This window comes from Ovis aries, chromosome 5, assembly GCF_016772045.2.
Source record: "Ovis aries strain OAR_USU_Benz2616 breed Rambouillet chromosome 5, ARS-UI_Ramb_v3.0, whole genome shotgun sequence".
Taxonomy (NCBI): domain Eukaryota; kingdom Metazoa; phylum Chordata; class Mammalia; order Artiodactyla; family Bovidae; genus Ovis; species Ovis aries.
Window position 1 is genome coordinate 99,739,231 of NC_056058.1, and position 21,345 is coordinate 99,760,575.

At 36.8% G+C, this 21,345-nt stretch overlaps 1 protein-coding gene across 35 annotated transcripts in view; it reads left to right on the forward strand.

Moving 5' to 3' along the window:
• The window catches only part of PPIP5K2 (diphosphoinositol pentakisphosphate kinase 2), an 83,379-nt gene that overhangs the window by 41,968 nt on the left and 20,066 nt on the right, over nucleotides 1-21,345 (forward strand). For all 35 annotated transcript variants that reach the window (XM_060416060.1, XM_060416064.1, XM_060416063.1 and 32 more), the window contains 4 exons: nucleotides 7,881-8,008; nucleotides 8,591-8,705; nucleotides 14,238-14,345; nucleotides 16,008-16,124. In XM_060416060.1, the coding sequence (XP_060272043.1) occupies nucleotides 7,881-8,008; nucleotides 8,591-8,705; nucleotides 14,238-14,345; nucleotides 16,008-16,124 (468 nt within the window). The remainder of the gene's footprint in view (nucleotides 1-7,880; nucleotides 8,009-8,590; nucleotides 8,706-14,237; nucleotides 14,346-16,007; nucleotides 16,125-21,345) is intronic.

Here is a 21,345-nt window from a genome sequence, read left to right on the forward strand (position 1 = left end):
TCAGATTTTACTTACTGAAAAATTTGAGAAGAATGGTTCCTCTTAATTCTGATAAGCATGTAATTAGTTTGCACTGGAAGCATACACAAGACTGATTTTTTTTATTGCATTGAATTGCTTTTACATTATTCCAGGCTCAATGCATCTTAGTTGTACATACTCTTAAAGTGAAGATTATTTTAAAGTATACTTTTAACAGATAAGCTGTAAATATGTGACCCTCTAAAATATTTTTTGTAGCTGTATGCATTTGACAAGGTAGGCTTTCAGTATATCTTAATATCTCACCTACTTGGTGGCTAAATAGGTACACTAATGATTTATTAGCATAATCATGTCTTGTACATGGCTTCTTTAATCTCAAGCCTTTTCTTTCTCAATTATGTATATAAGAATTCTAGAATTGGGAATGGAAAGTTTGTTTCTAAGACTTGGGCTCAAAAGAAAAGTTACGTATTAATGAGTTTTGGATGATAATTTTTCCTCCTTTCATGGTGTATGTGTTTTAGGTACGTTACTTACATAGATGAAGAAAATTTTCACCATGTCCTTGTAATTTAATATTTATAATGAATTTTTAAAGCTTTTTAATTAAACACTATAAGATTAGAAATAGTTAAGAAAAATTTGAGATATTTACCTCCCAAACTATTTGGTTTGACATTACTTACTATAACAGAAACTTGGGATTTCCTCTTCTTTTTAATGGACATTTAAATTCAGTTACTTAAAGTTTGTTACTAAAGTCTTCATAAATCTAAAATCATAGATAAGAGATAGACATTTTTGATCACTGAACAAATAACTAAAGTTGTAAACATTTAATTATAATGAAGCTGTAGTTTGCAATGAAAAAAATGAGAAATGTATATCTTTACTTGACAAAGATATTTCAAGGTTAGAGACTTGATGACTCAGTCAAATAATGTATTAGTTTGGCTAACTTAGATTGAGAGAGTATCAGTATCTTTGTAAGAAAAATGTATATGTATTCTGCTGTGCCTCAACAAAAATCTGTTTTCACTCTTACATTGCATTGTTATAACTATGCTTTGCAGATTATGTAATTCTAATCACATTGTTGTTGCTCAGTTGCTAAGTCATGTCCAACTCTTTGCAACCCTATGGACTGCAGCAGGCCAGGCTTACCTGTTCTTCACTACCTCCCAGAGTTTGCTCAAATTCATGTCCATTAAGTCACTGATGCTATCTAACCATCTCATCCTCTGCCACCCTCTTCTCCTTTTGCCTTCAGTCTTTCCCAGCATCAGGGTCATTTCTTACATACGATAAACATGATTTATTACTTTTAGTTACTTTAACAGTTAATAGTTGTGATTATGGTATGTATTTTTGCTGTGATAGAATCAACTTTTCAGCCTCAGTCCTCTAAAAACCCTGGCAGTCTAGTGGTTAGGACTCGGTACTTGCACTGCTGAGGGCTTGGGTTCAATCCCTGATTGGGGAACTAAGATCCTGAAAGCTGTGTGGCACAGCCAAAAAAAAGAAAGTACTTTAAAAATAGTCACAGTGTGATGTGACATCAAGCGTCATGGCCGTGTAACATGCTCCCTTTGTCTATCCCTTTCAATCTACAACCAGTAAAATATATACAACTCAACAAAGGTGCCTCTGTGTAACACACCAGGGCACCACAAAATTCTGTCCATCTTATACCTGGAAGTAGCTGGGCTAGAAAACAGAGGACATGCCTGTGTTGCCAGACCCCCGGTCCTAGTTGGCTGAGCCTTCAGCCTTGGGGGACACAGTAGCTTTAGGAGTGGTGGCACCCACGACTCCAGCGTCTCAGCTGCAGTGGCACATGGCCGCCAGGAACTGGGTGTTAGCGGTCGTGGGGCCTGCAGCCCCATCCTTCCAGCCACGGAGGTCCTCCCACTACGGAGGCGAGAGCTGCAGCTCTCACCACCCCAGCAGTGGCAGTGCCCCTGAACACTAACAACCTTGGACATGACAGAGGTACCTGTGACCCTGGCTCCCTTCCCCTACCTCATTTGTCCCCTTGTAGTGGCAACGCCTGAGACCTAGGAGACCCTGGACGCAGTGGAGGGGCTCCCTTTCCCGGCGGCCTAGGCAGAGATACTGGCAGCACCCATAGAAACAAGGCATCAGTAACCTTGGAGGTAACAGCAGCAACAAGGACACAGGGTGACCACACCTAGCAGATGCAGTGGAGTGTAAAAAGTTTCTCAAATACAACCAGTGGCTTAAGAAAAACCAAAAGCTTGTGCTATAGTGCCACCTACTGGAGAAGAGATCAGGATTGCCTGGAGAAATATCAATAACCTCAGATATGCAGATGACACCACACTTTCGGCAGCAAGTGAAGAACTAAAGAGCCTCTTGATAAAGCTTCAAGGGGAGAGTGAAAAAGCTGGCTTAAAACTCAACATTCAGAAAACTAAGATCATGGCATCTGGTCCCATCACTTCATGCAAATAGAAGGGGAAACAATGGAAACAGTGACAGACTTTATTTTCTTGGGCTCCAAAAATCACTGTAGATAGCGACTGCAGCCATGAAATTAAAAGATGCTTGCTCCTTGGAAGAAAAGCTATGACAAACCTAGACAGCATATTCAAAAGCAGACATTACTCTGCCAACAAAGGTCCATCTAGTCAAGGCTATGGTTTTTCCAGTAGTCATGTATGGATGTGAGAGTTGGACTGTAAAGAAAGCTGAGCGCCAAATAATTGATGCTTCTGAACTGTGGTGTTGGGGAAGACTCTTGAGAGTCCCTTGGACTGCAGGGAGATCCAACCAGTCCGTCCTAAAGGAAATCAGTCCTGAATATTCATTGGAAGGACTGATGCTGAAGCTGAAGCTCCTATACTTTGGCCGCCTGATGGGAAGAGCTGACTCATTAGAAAAAACCCTGATGCTGGGAAAGACTGAAGGTGGGAGGAGAAGGAGACGACAGAGGATGAGATGGTTGGATGGCATCACCGACTCAGTGGACATGGGTTTGAGCCAGCCCCAGGGGATGGTGAAGGACAGGGCAATCTGGCACGCTGCAGTCCATGGGGCTGCAAAGAGTTGGCCATGACTGAGTGACTGAGCAACAACTGAAGAAGAGAACAGAAACTAACAAATGGTACTGCTGCTGCTGCTAAGTCGCTTCAGTCGTGTCCAACTCTGTGCGACCCCATAGACGGCAGTTCACCAGGCTCCCCCATCCCTGGGATTCTCCAGGCAAGAACACTGGAGTGGGTTGCCATTTCCTTTTTCAATGCGTGAAAGTGAAAAGTGAAAGTAAAATCGCTCAGTCGTGTCCGACCTCAGCGACCCCATGGACTGCAGCCCACCAGGCTGCTCCGTCCATGGGATTTTCCAGGCAAGAGTACTGGAGTGGGTTGCCATTGCCTTCTCCGAACAAATGGGACTACATCAAACTAAAAAGCTACTGTACATTAAATATTGAAAAATTACCAAATGAGAAGAGATGTTTGTAAATCATATATTCAATTTGAAGGTAATATTCAAAATATATGAAGAACTCCTACAACTCAACGAAAAAACCAAATAACCCAATTAAACAGTGAGCTGAAAAGCTAAGAATTGTTCCAGAGAAGACATACAGACTGCCAAGAGACTCATGAAAAGATGTTCATCATCACTAATTATTAGGAAAATGCAAATCAAAAACAGAATGAGAGATTATCTCAGGCTTGTTAGAATGGCTATCATCAAAAAGGCAAGAAGTAACAAGTACTGGAAAGGATATGGAGAAAAGGGAACTCTGGTACCCTGTTGGTGGGGATGTAAATTGGTGCAACCACTATGGAAAACAGTTTGGAGGTTCCTCAGAAACTTAGGAATAGTACTAGTGTATGATCTAGCTATTCCACTTCTGGGTATTTATCTAAAACATATGAAGAGAGTAATTTGAATAGATGCATACAACCCTGTGTTCATTGTGGCATTATTTACAATAGCCAAGACATGGAAATTGCCCATTGATGAATGAATGGATGAAGGAGGGTATATAATACAGTGGAATACTACTCATCCATAAAAAAGATACGTATCATCTTGCCATTTGTGGTAGCATGGGTGGACCTTGAGAATATTGCATTAAATAAGCCCTTCAGATAAAAATTGATACTATATGATTTCACATAAATGTGAAATATTAAAACTTTTTAAATAAGTGAGCAAACCTAGCAAAAGAAACATATTTATAGAGAAAAGAGTAATAATTGCTAAAAGGGAAAGGAGGTGAATTGAGTAAAGGGGGTCATCTCTATGGTAATGGGTGGAAGCTAAGCTTTTGGTGTTGAGCATACTGTAGTTTATACAGAAGCTGTATGCGTGAAACATGTTATAAACCAACATTACCTCAATAGATTACATAGTGAAAATAGCCTCAATGGTGTGGAAGATAAGGATATTTAAAGATTATAGTAATATTTGATACAGCTGAGTTATCCTTTGGAAATGTTTAAAATACTTTAGCATTTACAAAGTTTTTAGAATTTATAATATTTTATATGTATTTTATATGTACATTTTAATAAATATTAAATTTAAAGTAAAAGATTATATTTAGTATTAATATTCTCTTAAGATGGTGACTGAACTGAACTGAACTGAACTGAGCAACTGAACTAAACAACAGAATTGAGATGGCACACATTTGTTGAAGTTGGAAGATCATTTCTTTGGTTATTTGTAGATAATGAAACACAGAGAGTTCTTTATAATAGTATTTGCAGTATAAATTGCTGCTGCTGCTAAGCCGCTTCAGTCGTGTCCGACTCTGTGCCCGACTCTGTGCGACCCCATAGACGGCAGCCCATGAGGCTCCCCCATCCCTGGGATTCTCCAGGCAAGAACACTGGAGTGGGTTGCCATTTCCTTCTCCAGTGCATGAAAGTGAAAAGCGAAAGTGAAGTTGCTTAGTCATGTCCTACTCTTAGCGACCCCATGGACTGCGGCCCACCAGGCTCCTCCGTCCATGGGATTTTCCAGGCAAGAGTGCTGGAGTGGGGTGCCATTGCCTTCTCCGATAAATTGCAGTGATATTTATTAAATGTGTCACATAATAAACTTTCAAATATCTTCAGCTGCATTTTAGTCAGTTCTTTTTATGGCAGAAATATTATAAGAGAACTTGAGTATCTAACAGTTAATTATTTGGTCCTAACTGGTTGTGGCAACTTGCTTTTTCAGCTCCGCAAGATATGTCACTGTTTTGAAGGGAAAAACTGTTTTGAAGGGAAAGAAGTCTTTAATATGAAAATAATATCTTTGTTGTAAAATTAGAAAATATATGGCCCCAAAATATCAATATGGCATTACCAGTCAGACAAAAACATTTCACAGTTGCAGAAAATTCTGAAATGCCTTTTCCCTTAAATTCATGGACATTTTTTTTTTGTAAATTCATATATATAACAAATATATTCTTCACAAAAATGGAACCAGGAAAGCGTACTGTTTTACAACCTGATTTTTTTTTTCTTGGCCTCAAGTTTTTTCCAAATCATTAAAGCTGAATATACTTCATTATTCCTAATAGCTGATGAAATAATACTATTTAACCAAGTTCTCACATTTGGAAATGTGGATTCCTTTAATTTCTTTCACCTTCCTTATATATATGTCTTTATGTACAGTCAAGACGACTTCTTTAGCTCAAGATCTCTTACCAGCTTTCTTCCAGGTTCTCAGTGTATGAGAGTGACTATTTACTTGTACCTTGCCCAGTAATGACACAAAAATATCCTTTGATGATTTTAAATTTCAGCATTATCCTTTTGTTTACACATACATACACAGTTACATACACATTTCATATTTTTCATGCCCAATTTCTTTATGTTGGTGAGATTACCGAACCAGCCAAGCTTTTGTGTTTAAAGATAAATGACCCAAGAAGTTCCATTTTTATACATCCTCCATATGTAATCAATCAACCTTTTTTTTTATTAGGCAGTTTTAAGATTTGTTGTCCGTATTAATTTTTTGCCCTCTGGGAAGTACCTGATGTAACCTTTAAATGCAGGTGTCCCAGAAAAACCTTGGGGAGAGAATGTATGCCTGTTTCTTCCCTGCTTATGTCTACTCTTCTTTCTCTGTCCCTGCTTCCCTCTGCCTTCACCCCATTTCTGCCTTCTTCCTCTCAAACCTTCTCTTCCTATTTATACACTCATCACAGATTTTTTCTTCAGTTCAGTGGCTCAGTCGTGTCCGACTCTTTGCGACCCCATGGACTGCAGCATGCCAGGCCTCCCTGTCCATCACCAGCTCCTGGAGTTACTCAGACTCACGTCCATTGAGTCGGTGATGCCATCCAACCATCTCATCCTCTGTCGTCCCCTTCAATCTTTCCCAGCATCAGGGTCTTTTCCAATGAGTCGGTTCTTCGCATCAGGTGGCCAAAGTATTAGAGCTTCAGCATCAGTCCTTCCAATGAATATTCAGGATTGATTTCCTTCAGGATGGACCAGTTGGATCTCCTTGCTGTTCAAGGAACTCTCAAGAGTCTTCTCCAACACCACAGCTCAAAAGCACCAATTCTTCGGCACTCAGCTTTCTTTGTGGTCCGGTTACCATTTATGAAAACAAAGACATGAGCAGTGGAAGACAGACCATAGAATTAAAGATCCCACCTCCAGGTGGAACCCTCATCTGTCCCCCGGCTGACCGCAGAGTGTCCCCCTACCTCCTCTCCAGAGCATCATTCCTTCGTATCTGCTGCCAGAGCCACATTTCCATTCACTCCAAGGACTGACTTTCCAAAATTCCACACCTGGAGTGACCTCTAGTCTCCCAGCATCCACCTTATGTCTCCAAATTGTGTAGGACTGCAGTTTCTGAGAAAACGCAATGAAGCATTTCACTCTTTTAATTTAAAGCCACTAATAAAATATGTAGTTGGTCAGCCCAACAGTTTCTTACCTGCCACCAGTACCAGTGTTTCTTGTCATTCCCTGGGCTTCAACAAGTCGTATCCTAGCCAGTGTTCAGTCTTACTCCCCCAAATTCATGAAATAATTTTCTCCAGGATTTTGGTGAAGGGTGGGCTGTGTCTAATTTTGCTAATGCATCTCCTAGATTTCAGAGAACTACCAGCTTTGCCATGAGTCAAAGCTTAAAGATCTAGTTCTGTTGTTCAGTTTCTCAAACCAAAGCTCATTGGAAAAATAATGTATAGTGTTACTTGTTTTAGTATAGCAATTTCCTAATTAAAGCAGTTAATTAATTAATGCAAAAAATTATTTTTTCATGTCAGGTCATTTTCTCATCTATCCCTGAGAACTGTAATTTTTATTACTATTATAATTATGTTATCTTAACACTTTTGATTATAATTTCTCATAAATTTAATTAACTTATAATGGCAATATAGCTCATTAAATTTGATAATTTTATGGCATTTTTGGCTCACCACTCGTTAAAACTTTGTATTGGCCAAAGACAAATAATTTGTTAGCATTTTTAATCGTTGACATTCAAATAGACAAAAATTTCATGGTTTCAGTTTGTATGTTTATTGACTGTTTGTTCTATGCTTTACTAGTTGTGCACTTAATCCATCTTTCTTTTAGGGTTGTTTCTACATTTAAAACCTTATCGAGTTGAATACTTATCATAATGGTTGCATTCATCATTCATCCTCTCCTCTTTAGAAATTACTTGTTCTTTCAGTTCCACCAAAAAATATTCTTTTAATTACACTTAATAGTGTGGGGACTAATATACTTGAAGTTATAGAAATGTAAGTTAGTAATTGTAATGTTCAAAAAAGGCTTAATAAAAATATTTGTCAGCCACTAAAATTCTTAAATTTAGTAATACCTTTGTTGGAGTTCTTGATTACTATACCCTTTTTCTAATAGTGTGTATTTTCTGCTCAGGAATATGGTATAACTAAAGCTGAGAAACTAGAGATCGCCAAAGGCTACTGTACTCCTCTAGTGAGAAAAATCCGCTCAGATCTTCAAAGGACACAAGATGATGACACTGTAAATAAACTCCATCCTGTGTAAGAGACTGTGCTGGTATTTAAGTCTATAGGCATCTGTTTTTGCATACTTGAAATCTAAATTTTTGTTGTTCCTATGACTAAGGCAGGAGTGTATCACTTGGTACACTGTGGAAATACAGATTACCTATATGTTCCTAATAGTGAACTTTTCAACCAGTATTCTTTTTGGCTCCAAACTGGAGGAAAAAACTGAGGGACACAAGGAAAGGGGATGTGTGTTACCATTCACATGGCGATCATCAGTGATCATCCTCATTCAGCAGCATTAACATCTGTGAGCTCCTTTAGTGCTGTGATCTCTTTCAGTGTTAATAAAGGTGCTTAAACGACCTTCTTACAGTGAACTTGACTAATGTTAACTCTTCTTTGACTAATCTCAGTGGTCTCAGTTTCAGTTATCTTCGTGTTAGAGAAATGTCTACTAAGAACACCTCAGTTGTGATGGAAAAAATGATAGATTCACTTACTATGTTCTTTTACTTCTAGAAAGATTAAATTCCATTTTACAAAATAATTTCAGTACTTAATAAGTCTTAACCGTGTGGTTATGTTTTAACACTGTCTGCTCCTGACTTTTAGGTATTCCAGAGGTGTTCTGTCACCTGAACGTCATGTCCGTACCAGATTATATTTCACCAGTGAAAGTCACGTACATTCTTTACTGTCTATTCTTCGCTATGGTGCCTTATGCGATGTAAGTAGAATAAGTTACATCAATCTGCTTAACAAGTATGTGTTAACTGAATCTGTAATCAAATCACTGACATCATTTTTTATTGTACAGTTTTTAATAATTCATTATTTGCCATCATTTGTCAAGAGTCTACTGTTTATCAAGCTTTGTGCTAGATGTTGGAGATAATGACATATTTTCTTCCTTCTGGAGAAAATCCCTTTAAGCCAACAATAATACAAAATATTGTAAGTGATCTACAAGCTGATGACAGTAAGATGAAGAGAATCTGATGCGCAATATTTAGTGATTAGAATCAACAGGATTTGGTGTTTGGACATTGTGACTCTTTTACTGTAATATAATGAATCAACACCAAATCTTACTGGCTTAAAACAAGTGCAGGCATTTTTTTTTTCTCTGTCATGGTTTAAATGCTTGACTTGGGTCATTTAGGCAGTTTTGCATTGTGTCTCTAATGAGACAGCAGTCAGACAGTGGCTGGAGCTCAAATCACCTCACAGCTTTCTTCTCATATCTCACATCTTGATGTGCTGACTGTCAAGTGGGGGCTCGGCTGGGGTTATGGACCAGAATACCTACCATGGCCTCTTCATGTGACCTCAGAATACAGCGTATTCCTCAGAAGATAGCAGCTGAGTTCCAGAAGTGCACTAAGAGAAAACAAGAGCAAGCATAAAGTATTTTTATGATCTAGCGTATGAGGTTACATCCTTTCACTTTTACCGAGCATTTTTGGTGGAAGTGGTCACAGAGGTCCATCCAGGTTCAAGGGAGGGAAGATAGACCCATAGTACTGGATGAGTGGACTATCACTTGTCACTCACTATAAGATGAGTCCTTGGGATTGGATATATATTGGTGGCCATATTTGAAAAACACGGTCTGTCACGGTATGTTACCATACAATCCATATTTCTCCCATGTGCAGAATTCACTTGATCTCCTCTACAGTATTCCTCCAGGCTTATCTATTATAGCATAAACTTGACCTCCAGGATCTCATTATCTAAATTGTTCAGATATGGGTGGGACTCCTTGGGTAGAAACCTTTGAGTGCCCAGGAGAATTCAGTCTCATTTCAGAGACCTATGAAATGAAGATACCAGTTATCTGTCTGTCATACATTTGACCTACAGTATTGAAAAGCATAGGATAATTGCTGTAGGCAACCTTTTCAAAAAGAGGGGAAAACAGAAGGTACACCATGGTCACTGATCCATGGCAGTGTTGACGTGTGCCTAGGTACTTACTGCCCATTCCTTCATCAGGGCTCTGTCATGCTACTAGGAGTTGTTTTTAATGGTTCATGGCTTTATACTTTTTGATTCTTGATAGCTTCATCTAGGTCATCCTTCCTTCTCCTTAAAAAGTAGCTCATGCTTGCAGCTAAGTAGTTTTTTAACCTGCTTCCTGCCCAAAGAAGTTTAGAGATCCAGAGGTCTGTTTACTTTTAGTTCAAGATGATGTAATTTAAAAAAAACAAAAAGGAATATATAATCTACTCTATTAATTCACACACAGATCTCTTAAGAATAAGTCGATTTATACATTGGACTCCCTCTTTGGCTGCTGAGTACTCAGCAGTCTTTATTGTTTAACAGGGAGTATCTGAGAGACATGCTCATATGATCCTGAGAAAGTCATTGTGTCTTTGAAAAATCTGTGAGCCTTAAGTCTTTCTGAAGTCTTAGCAAGTGTTTTTGCCATCATACCCATGTTTTCATGACAGATTCTTGTGTTTCCATTCTTCCTAAAAGCCACCTTTTAATTATAGCATTGTTCACTCTCTGGAGAGGCTGGAAATAAGAAAGTTTTATTTCTGATTCCTGCAAGTCTTGGCTCCTTTTTAATTAACCATTTCCTATAGCTTATCTCTCTCTCCTCAATGTTTATCAGAGGCAATGAGAAGAATCTTGATGGTGTTTTCAGAATTTTTTCTGGGAATCTTGGTAGCTAGCTCATTGAATTACACTGTCTACAGGCTATAGTATTTCTGTATTTTATGCCACTATGTAGCAAGCATTTTTTATCTATAGTTTCCAGTAAGGTTTTTTTAACCCTCCTATGATCCCTCACCAACAGTCTCCTCAGTGTCCTTTAGGCTTTCATTAACACTCTTTTTGAGGCATCTTAACTTTCCTTAACACTCTCCTTGAGGCCCTTCCTGTGCTTACAGGTATGGAAAGTAAGAAAGGAGAGTCAAGGAAGGTTCCCATATTACCAACATAGGATCATTTACAAAATTATCCATCATTCACTGAGAAGAATAACATTTGCAGAAATATCAGGTATTAGAAGGAAAGCAATCAGTTTAGTTTTAGACAGCTTGAGTTTGAGGTGCTAGTTCTCAGGAGAACTCAATCTCATTTCAAAGACCTATGAAATGAAGACACGAATTATCTGTCTGTCTTAGGTTCAACATACAATAGTGAGATAAACAAGTGAAGATAAATCAAGTGGAGATGACCAGCAGCATGTTGATATGTAAGGCTAGAGGTATGGGTTGAAGGCACAAGAGTTGGGAAGCCACAGATTAATGATGGCTGAGGCAGTAGCTGTAGATAAGATTCCCTGGAAGTCTGTATTTGAAAAAGTGAGGAAAATGACATTTTAGAGATTAGCAGTGGAAGTGCTAACAAAGCAGATTTAGAAATTATAATACCCGTTTCTCAGTACACTCAAACCACAAATTATATAGAATACACTGTCACTTCTATTATATATCAAAAATATCTTTTCAGCCATCTCTAAGGTACCAAAAAATAAGAATTAAAAAAATTTACATATATAGGTATATACATTTATGCTCATCTATAAAAAAATAATCCTTAAAATGAATTCAACTTTGTATTCTTTTGTACTTATTAAAATAAAGGGTAGTGAAATGTATATGAAGATTTGGCATATGTCTCTTGATTCTTAATCTCTCTTATTATTGGGCCTTGATGAATAATTATTAACAGAGTTACCCTAAGGCTATGTTAAGTGTTCTGTTCCCATCAAATTTTCTAATTCATCTGTTCTTTCCGCCTTGTTTTTATTTCTGTTTTTATTCCTTAATGGAATAGCAAAGTGGCATCCCTTGATTACATATAGATTATGTGTGCTCAATCACTCAGTCATGTCCAACTCTTAGTGACCCATGGACTATAGCCTGCCAGGCTCCTCTGCCCATGGGATTTTCTAGGCCAGAATACTGGAGTGGGTTGTCATTTCCTACTCCAGGGCACCTTCCCAACCCAGGGATCAAACCCACGTCTCTTGCATCTCCTGCACTGGCAGATGGATTGTTTACCACAGAGCCACCTGGGAAACCCATGTGGATTAGTGGAGCTTTAATAAAAGAAATAGAAAAAAATGACTCTTAATTAGCAAAGGCAAGAGCTTATATATCCATTAATAATGATGGAATTGTTTTTGTTGGGGAGAGATACATTTCTTATGTGGTCACCCTTTAACCTTGCACTTAGTTATAAGATAGAAAGAACAAAGGATATGGGAATGGATAGGAAGCCTGTGGTTGGAGAATAAAAGTGAATGATGGATAAAATTGTAGCAGATAAGATTGGAGAACCATTCCAGGATGGGGAAGCCCTTGAAATGTTTTAAACAAGGAATTGAATGGCTTTGGTTGCTGTGTAGGCATTAGATAGGTAGAAGTAGATTTGAGGAAACCAGTTAGGAGGCTGTCTCACAGTGATCTAAAGAATGTGGTGGCTGTAGTATATATTGCATTCAGCTATACTTCTAAAACAAGCTGAACAACTCCACTGGCAAAAATCTGGGCTTCTGGGATTTAAAAAAATTAAAGTGAAAATTAAGCTCTATACCAAAATGATGTCCTATTTTCTAATTTTAAAACTTTAAAAAATTTATTTGAACTATAATTAATTATCCCAGCTCATGTTATTCTAATAAGAGCCTGTAGCTAATATAATTAAAACCTTGTATGGTCTCTTCGCAGTTGAGATTTTTCAATGTAAACTTGGTAAAATCTGTCTCTCCATAGTAGATTTTTTTTAAGATTTATTGAGGAAATAAAATTATAAGTAAGATTTCAAGGAATATATTTAATGATCCTCAATTGTTTAAAAAAGATTTTTATGAATTCTTGCATATTAATTGTGTTTAGGAAGAGGCTACAAAATATTTTATCTTTTCATTACAGCAGACCTAGCAAAGTCTGTATCTGTACCACTGAATTAGATATTATATGGTGTTCTCATTAATAATACCATATCACAGAATCTAATAGATATTTTCAATCTTGAAAATTTTCAGTATTTAACTTAAGCCCATCACTTACAATAATTTACATCTAGTGGTATTCAGTAATGCTATGCTAATTTGTTTTTCCTATAAGTTTTGAAAGAAAATGTACGTACATCTTTGTATATATCCCCTCCTCAAACATAGAGAGACACACACAAACACACAGATGCAGTTTTTACTGTGGAGTGTTGCTTAAGTTGGGAGCAACTGCTCTAGAGCATTTAAACGTGTTAATAGCCATTTGTTGAAATGAAACTTAAGTATACATGTAATTACACAAATGACAGAATATTGCTTTAACTTTACTTTCCAAAAACTTGGAATGCTTCCTCAGAGATAGATGATGTCCAAATTTTAAAAGGATATACGTGTTGAATTTTCAAAAAATCAGCGTGTGGTCTTGACTTTTGGCTTTTGCATGTCAAATTTTATTTTTTCTTAAAACACATTCTGTGTTAAAGCCGAAACTCTTATATACTCTCAGTGTGTATACAAAACCCTTATATACAAAAAAATTGTTGGATGCTTTTATATATTTGTAATGTTTATGACATGAGATGAAGGACATTATCTCTGATGTACATAATAAAGTCTCAGTAGACCTTGTTGATTATTGACTGTAGAGTTTGAACTTTAAGTAGTTTTGCCTTTTGAGATAGAATTTTCTACTTTGAATGCTTGTAATACATGTTCTGTAAGGTTCCTTTCAGTTCTGATGCTCTTTAATTACATGTTTAAAGACCATTGATTCTCTAAATGATGGTGGAGTGATTTTAGGAATGAAGGAGATGGTTTTAAAAATCTGCCTGTACTTTCTCCTGCTAATTGTTTTCAAATATCTACAGTTTAAAAAAATACAGTGGAATGAGAGATATTTAATTATAGTCATTACTTTCATGGGATAGTGTTCTGTTTATGAAGCATGACACTATATTAGTTACATTGGAACTTAAGGTTAACAACTGCCCCTTAACCTTAAAATTCAATTAATAGGTATCATATCTCAAGATAGTCTTTATTTTTACTTTCTATAAGTTACTAAAAAAAAAGTACCACTAGAGTTTCTAATACTGCTGATAAGAGAATAAAATTATTTAAGCTTCGGTGATTTGTTAAATTAGTGGGGTTGTTTTGAAAGATTGTGTGTGGAAGTATTTCATTTGTGTGATGTCAATCAGGATTAAACGAACTGTCCTAATGAAAATAAAGTGATTTTCAAGTAATATGAGAAAATGCTTTCTATATACCTTTGCTCAGGAATCAAAGGATGAACAGTGGAAACGAGCTATGGATTATTTAAATGTTGTCAATGAACTCAACTACATGACTCAGATTGTTATCATGCTGTATGAGGATCCTAACAAGGTAACAGAGTTCTTGATTTGCATGTGTTGTTGTTCAGTCGCCAAGTCGTGTCCTACTTTTTGAAACGCCATGAACTGCAGAACACCAGGCTTCCCTGTCCTTCACTATCTCCCTGAGTTTGCTCAAACTTGTGTCCATTGAGTCGGTGATGCCACCCAACCATCTCATCCTCTGTCATCCCCTTCTCCTCCTGCCTTCAATCTTTCCCAGCATCAGGGTCTTTCCCAGTGAGTCAGTGCTTCACGTCAGGTGGCCAAAGTATTGGAGCTTCAGCAGCAGTCCTTCCCGTGATTGTTCAGAGTTGATTTCCTTTATGATTAACTGGTTTGATCTCCTTTCTGTCCAAGGGACTCTCAAGAGTCCTCTCCAGCACCACAGTTTGAAAGTGTCAGTTATTCCATGCTCAGCCTTATTTATGGTCCAGCTCTCACATCCGTACGTGACTACTGGAAAAACCATAGCTTTGAGTATATAGACTTTGTCAGCAATGTGGTATCTCTGCTTTTTAATATACTGTCTAGGTTTGTCATAGCTATTCTTCCAAGGAGCAAGCATCTTTTTAATTTCATGGATGCAGTCACTGTATGCATTGATTTTGGAGCACAAGAAAATGAAATGACACTGTTTCCGCTTTTTCCCCATCCATTTGCCATGAAGTAATAGGACCGAATGTCATGATCTTCATTTTTTGAATGTTGAATTTTAAGACAGCTTTTTTACTCTCCTCTTTTACCTTCACCGAGAGGTTCTTTAGTTCCTCTTCCATTTCTCCCATCTGCATATCTGAGGTTGTTGATATTTTTTCTGATGATATTCAATCTTGATTCCAGCTTGTGATTCATCCAGCCCAGCACTTCATATGATGTACTCTTCATATAAGTTAAATAAGCAGGGTGACAATATACAGCCTTGATGTACCCGTTTCCCTATTTGGAACCAGTCTGTTGTTCCATGTCCGATTCTGACTGTTGCTTCTTGACCTGCATACAGGTTTCTGAGGAGGCAGGTAATGTGGTCTGGTATTCTCATCTCTTTAAGAATATTCCGCAGTTTATTGTGATCCACACAATCAAAGGCTTTAGCATAGTCAATGAAGCAGCATTAGATGTTCTTTAAATTCCTTTGCCTTTTCTATGATTCAGTGTATGTTGGCAGTTTGATCTCTTTGGCCTTTTCTAAATCCTGCTTGTACATCTGCAGGTTCTCAGTTTACATACTGCTGAAGCCTAGCTTGAAGGATTTTGAGCACTATCTTGCTTGCATGTGAAATGAGTGCAGTTGTGTGAGCACTCTTTGGCATTGTCTTTCTTTGGGATTGGAATGAAAACTGACCTTTTCCAGCTGTGTGTGGCCACTGCTGAGTTTTCCAAATTTGCTGGCATAATGAGTGCAACACTTTAACAGTGTCATCTTTTAAGATTTGAGATAGCTCAGATGGAATTCCATCACCTCCACTAGCTTTGTTCATAGTGATTCTTCCGAAGGTCCTCTTGACTTCACACTCTGGGATGTCTGACTCTAGGTGAGAGACCACACCATCGTGGTTATCTGGGACATTAAGAGCTTTTTTGTACAATTCTGTTTATTCTTGCATGTGTTACCAGAGGTAAATCAATAATTTGAAGTTTCTCATTTTGAAGATGTTCTATAATATTTTTTTAGGATCTTTCCTCTGAGGAACGCTTTCATGTTGAGTTACATTTTAGTCCAGGAGCCAAAGGATGTGAAGAAGACAAAAATTTACCCTCTGGCTATGGATATAGACCAGCTTCAAGGGAGGTAACGAAGATGAAATTCTCATTGCATAGTTACTACAGTCCTAAATTTAAATGTGACTTCTTTAAGAATTTTCTGTTACATACTGTAATTCTTATCTCAACTACTAAACAGCGTGGTTTAAACTTCTTGAGGTTTGGTTTGGATGGATACACATTTTTAAGCATATTAGAATTTTATATTTTATCCTTTCTCTAGATTTTTTGGGGAGTTTTAAGATAATTATTTAGAATGGATAACTGTAGTTTCTGTTTTTGCTGTTTTGTTTGTTGTTTTACTTGAGGACAGTCCATGCTTTACTAAACACTTGGAGTTAATTACCGCATTTTAATTCTTATAACCTTACAAAGTTAAATATGTATTCTGCTTTAAACTTTTTTTTTACTAAGCTATGATACATATTGGTAAACATTCCTAAATCATAAGCTTGTAGTTTAATGATATATCACAAAATAAACACAGTTGTAAAACAACTAGCCAGGTCATAGAATAATATCATTTGAGAAGAAATAATTGTGTCCCTCAATATCATAACCACCCTGCTTTCTCCCCAGAGATAACTACTATCTTGACTTCTGGCACATAGATTAATTTTGTCTACTTTTGGACTTTATATAAAGTGAACTCACAAAATATGTGCTTTTTTAGGGATGGGAAGTAGATTTGGCTTCTTTCATTATGTGTTTGAAATTCATCTGTTCTTCATTTCTGTTGCCATGTAGTATTACATTAAATAAATATGGTGCAGTTTGTTAATCCATTTCACTCTGATGATCATTTGGTTTGTTTGCAGTTTGAAGATGGATGCTTTTATGAACATTGTTTTTATTTTTTTAATTTTTATTTTTACTTTATTTTACTTTATAATACTGTATTGGTTTTGCCATACATTGACATGAATCCACCACGGGTGTACATGCGATCCCAAACTTGAACCCCCCTCCCACCTCCCTCCCTACAACATCCCTCTGGGTCATCCCCGTGCACCAGCCCCAAGCATGCTGTATCCTGCATCGGACATAGACTGGTGATTCGATTCTTACATGATAGTATACATGTTTCAATGCCATTCTCCCAAATCATCCCACCCTCTCCCTCTCCCTCTGAGTCCAAAAGTCCACTATACACATCTTAGTATTTTTTGCTGTCTTGCATACAGGGTCATCATTGCCATCTTTCTAAATTCCATATGTATGGGTTAGTATACTATATTGGTGTTTTTCTTTCTGGCTTACTTCACTCTGTATAATCGGCTCCAGTTTCATCCATCTCAGCAGAACTGATTCAAATGTATTCTTTTTAATGGCTGAGTAATACTCCATTGTGTATATGTACCACAGCTTTCTTATCCATTCGTATGCTGATGGACATCTAGGTTGTTTCCATGTCCTGGCTATTATAAACAGTGCTGCAATGAACATTGGGGTACATGTGTCTCTTTCAATTCTGGTTTCCTCGGTGAGTATGCCCAGCAGTAGGATTGCTGGGTCATATGGCAGTTCTATTTGCAATTTTTTAAGGAATCTCCACACTGTTCTCCATACTGGTTGTACTAGTTTGCATTCCCACCAACAGTGTAAGAGGGTTCCCTTTTCTCCACACCCTCTCCAGCATTTATTGCTTGCAGACTTTTGGATTGCAGCCATTCTGACTGGTGTGAAGTGGTACCTCATTGTGGTTTTGATTTGCATTTCTCTAATAATGAGTGATGTTGAGCATCTTTTCATGTGTTTGTTAGCCATCCATATGTCTTCTTTGGAGAAATGTCTGTTTAGTTCTTTGGCCCATTTTTTGATTGGGTCGTTTATTTTTCTGGAATTGAGCTGCAGAAGTTGCTTGTATATTTTTGAGATTAGTTGTTTGTCAGTTGTTTCATTTGCTATTATTTTCTCCCATTCAGAAGGCTGTCTTTTCACCTTGCTTATAGTTTCCTTTGTTGTGCAGAAGCTTTTAATTTTAATTAGATCCCATTTGTTTATTTTTGCTTTTATTTCCAGAATTCTGGGAGGTGGATCATAGAGGATCCTGCTGTGATTTATGTCTGAGAGTGTTTTGCCTATGTTCTTCTCTAGGAGTTTTATAGTTTCTGGTCTTACATTTAGATCTTTAATCCATTTGGAGTTTATTTTCGTGTGCGGTGTTAGAAAGTGATCTAGTTTCATTCTTTTACAAGTGGTTGACCAGTTTTCCCAGCACCACTTGTTAAAGAGATTGTCTTTACTCCATTGTATATTCTTGCCTCCTTTGTCAAAGATAAGGTGTCCATATGTGTGTGGATTTATCTCTGGGCTTTCTATTTTGTTCCATTGATCTATATTTCTGTCTTTGTGCCAGTACCATACTGTCTTGATGACTGTGGCTTTGTAGTAGAGCCTGAAGTCAGGCAAGTTGATTCCTCCAGTTCCATTCTTCTTTCTCAAGATTGCTTTGGCTATTCGAGGTTTTTGGTATTTCCATACAAATCTTGAAATTATTTGTTCTAGTTCTGTGAAAAATATGGCTGGTAACTTGATAGGGATTGCATTGAATTTGTAAATTACTTTGGGTAGTATACTCATTTTCACTATATTGATTCTTCCAATCCATGAACATGGTATATTTCTCCATCTATTAGTGTCTTCTTTGATTTCTTTCATCAGTGTTTTATAGTTTTCTATATATAGGTCTTTAGTTTGTTTGCATTAAGATTAGATCTCAATTACAGAAGAAAAACTATTAAAAATTCCAACATATGGAGGTTGAACAACACACTTCTGAATAACCAACAAATCAAAAAAGAAATCAAAATATGCATAGAAACTAATGAAAATGAAAACACAACAATCCAAAACCTGTGGGACACTATAAAAGCAGTGCTAAGAGGCAAGTTCATAGCAATACAGGCATACCTCAAGAAACAAGAAAAAAGTCAAATAAATAACCTAACTCTACACCTAAAGCAACTAGAAAAGGAAGAATTGGAGAACCCCAGAGTTAGTAGAAGGAAAGAAATCTTAAAAATTAAGGCAGAAATAAATGCAAAAAAACAAGAGAGACCATAGCAAAAATCAACAAAGCCAAAAGCTGGTTCTTTGAAAGGATAAATAAAATTGACAAACCATTAGCCAGACTCATCAAGAAGCAAAGAGAGAAAAATCAAATCAATAAAATTAGAAATGAAAATGGAGAGATCACAGCAGACAACACAGAAATACAAAGGATCATAAGAGACTACTATCACCAATTATATGCCAATAAAATGGTCAACGTGGAAGAAATGGACAAATTCTTAGAAAAGTACAATTTTCCAAAACTGAACCAGGAAGAAATAGAAAATCTTAACAGACCCATCACAAGCATGGAAATTGAAACTGTAGTCAGAAATCTTCCAGCAAACAAAAGCCCACCCAGGTCCAGACGGCTTCACAGCTGAATTCTACCAAAAATTTAGAGAAGAGCTAACACCTATCCACTCAAAGTCTTCCAGAAAATTGCAGAGGAAGGTAAACTTCCAAACTCATTCTATGAGGCCACCATCACCCTAATACCAAAACCTGACAAAGATACTACAAAAAAAGAAAACTACAGGCCAATATCACTGATGAACATAGATGCAAAAATCCTCAATAAAATTCTAGCAATCAGAATCCAACAACACATTAAAAAGATCATATACCATGACCAAGTGGGCTTTATCCCAGGGATGCAAGGATTCTTCAATATCCGCAAATCAATCAATGTAGTTCACCACATTAACAAATTGAAAAATAAAAGCCATATGATTATCTCAGTAGATGCAGAGAAGGCCTTTGACAAAATTCAACATCTGTTTATGATAAAAACTCTCCAGAAAGCAGGAATAGAAGGAACATACCTCAACATAATAAAAGCTATATATGACAAACCCACAGCAAATATTATCCTCAATGGTGAAAAATTGAAAGCATTTCCCCTAAAGTCAGGAACAAGACAAGGGTGCCCACTTTCACCACTACTATTCAACATAGTTCTGGAAGTTTTGGCCACAGCAATCAGAGCAGAAAAAGAAAAGGAATCCAAATTGGAAAAGAAGAAGTAAAACTCTCACTGTTTGCAGATGACATGATCCTCTACATGGAAAACCCTAAAGACTCCACCAGAAAATTACTAGAGCTAATCAATGAATATAGTAAAGTTGCAGGATATAAAATCAACACACAGAAATCCCTTACATTCCTATACACTAATAATGAGAAAGTAGAAAAAGAAATTAAGGAAACAATTCCATTCACCATTGCAACGAAAAGAATAAAATACTTAGGAATATATCTACCTAATGAACATTGTTTTTCAGGCCTTTTTCTTAGCATATGTATGCATTTCTTTTGGATATAAATGTAAAAGTTGCTGGGTTATAGGGTATGCATACGTTTAGTTTTTAAAAATAAAGTCAAATAACTTTCCAAAGATACTGCCATGTCATTATCAGCACTTGGTATGATTAGTGTTTTTAATGAGTTGTTTGGGGGATTGTGGCTTAAATTTACATTATCCTCACAACCAGTAAGGATTAGTACTTTTTCTTATATTCATTGGCCACTTGAGTATGTTTTTTGTGAAGTGCTACTGGCTAGGACCAGTAGAGTGCTGAGTAGAAGTATTGATAAGCATCCTTGTTCATTCCCAGAGTAAAACAGAAAGTAATGTTTGGGGATTTTTACTGAAATTAGATAACCTCTGCAGATCATGTTGAGAGATACAACACTTGTAGTTTTCTCTGGACATAACACTTCAGAATTGAATCTTCTTGTCTTAGGACTTGGTATATATATATCTCTGAATTTAGTTGGCTGTTCTTTATATCTTTTTGATAAAATTAAGATTGTTTTAATATCTTTTATTTGTCAGTTTAATTCCTAAATTCTTTTTTAATACTGCCATAAATGACTCATTTAAATTTTATTTTGTTTGCTATTTTCAATTGAATTTTAACTCAATTTTTGTATAAAGATTTTATAACTAGCAACCTTACTGTATGCTGTTTATTCATTCTGATAATTTATCCAGTCATTTTAATTTTCTATGTATATGATCGTATCTCTGAATGATGACAGATGTCCAGTAAAATGTTGAGTAGATTTCGTGATGATGGGCATTCTTCTCTTTCCGTGATTTATCATTAACCATGATGGTTTTTTCTAGTTATTTAGATATCCCTTACCTGGGTTGAAGAAGTTTATTTTTTATACCCCTTAGTTTAATGAAG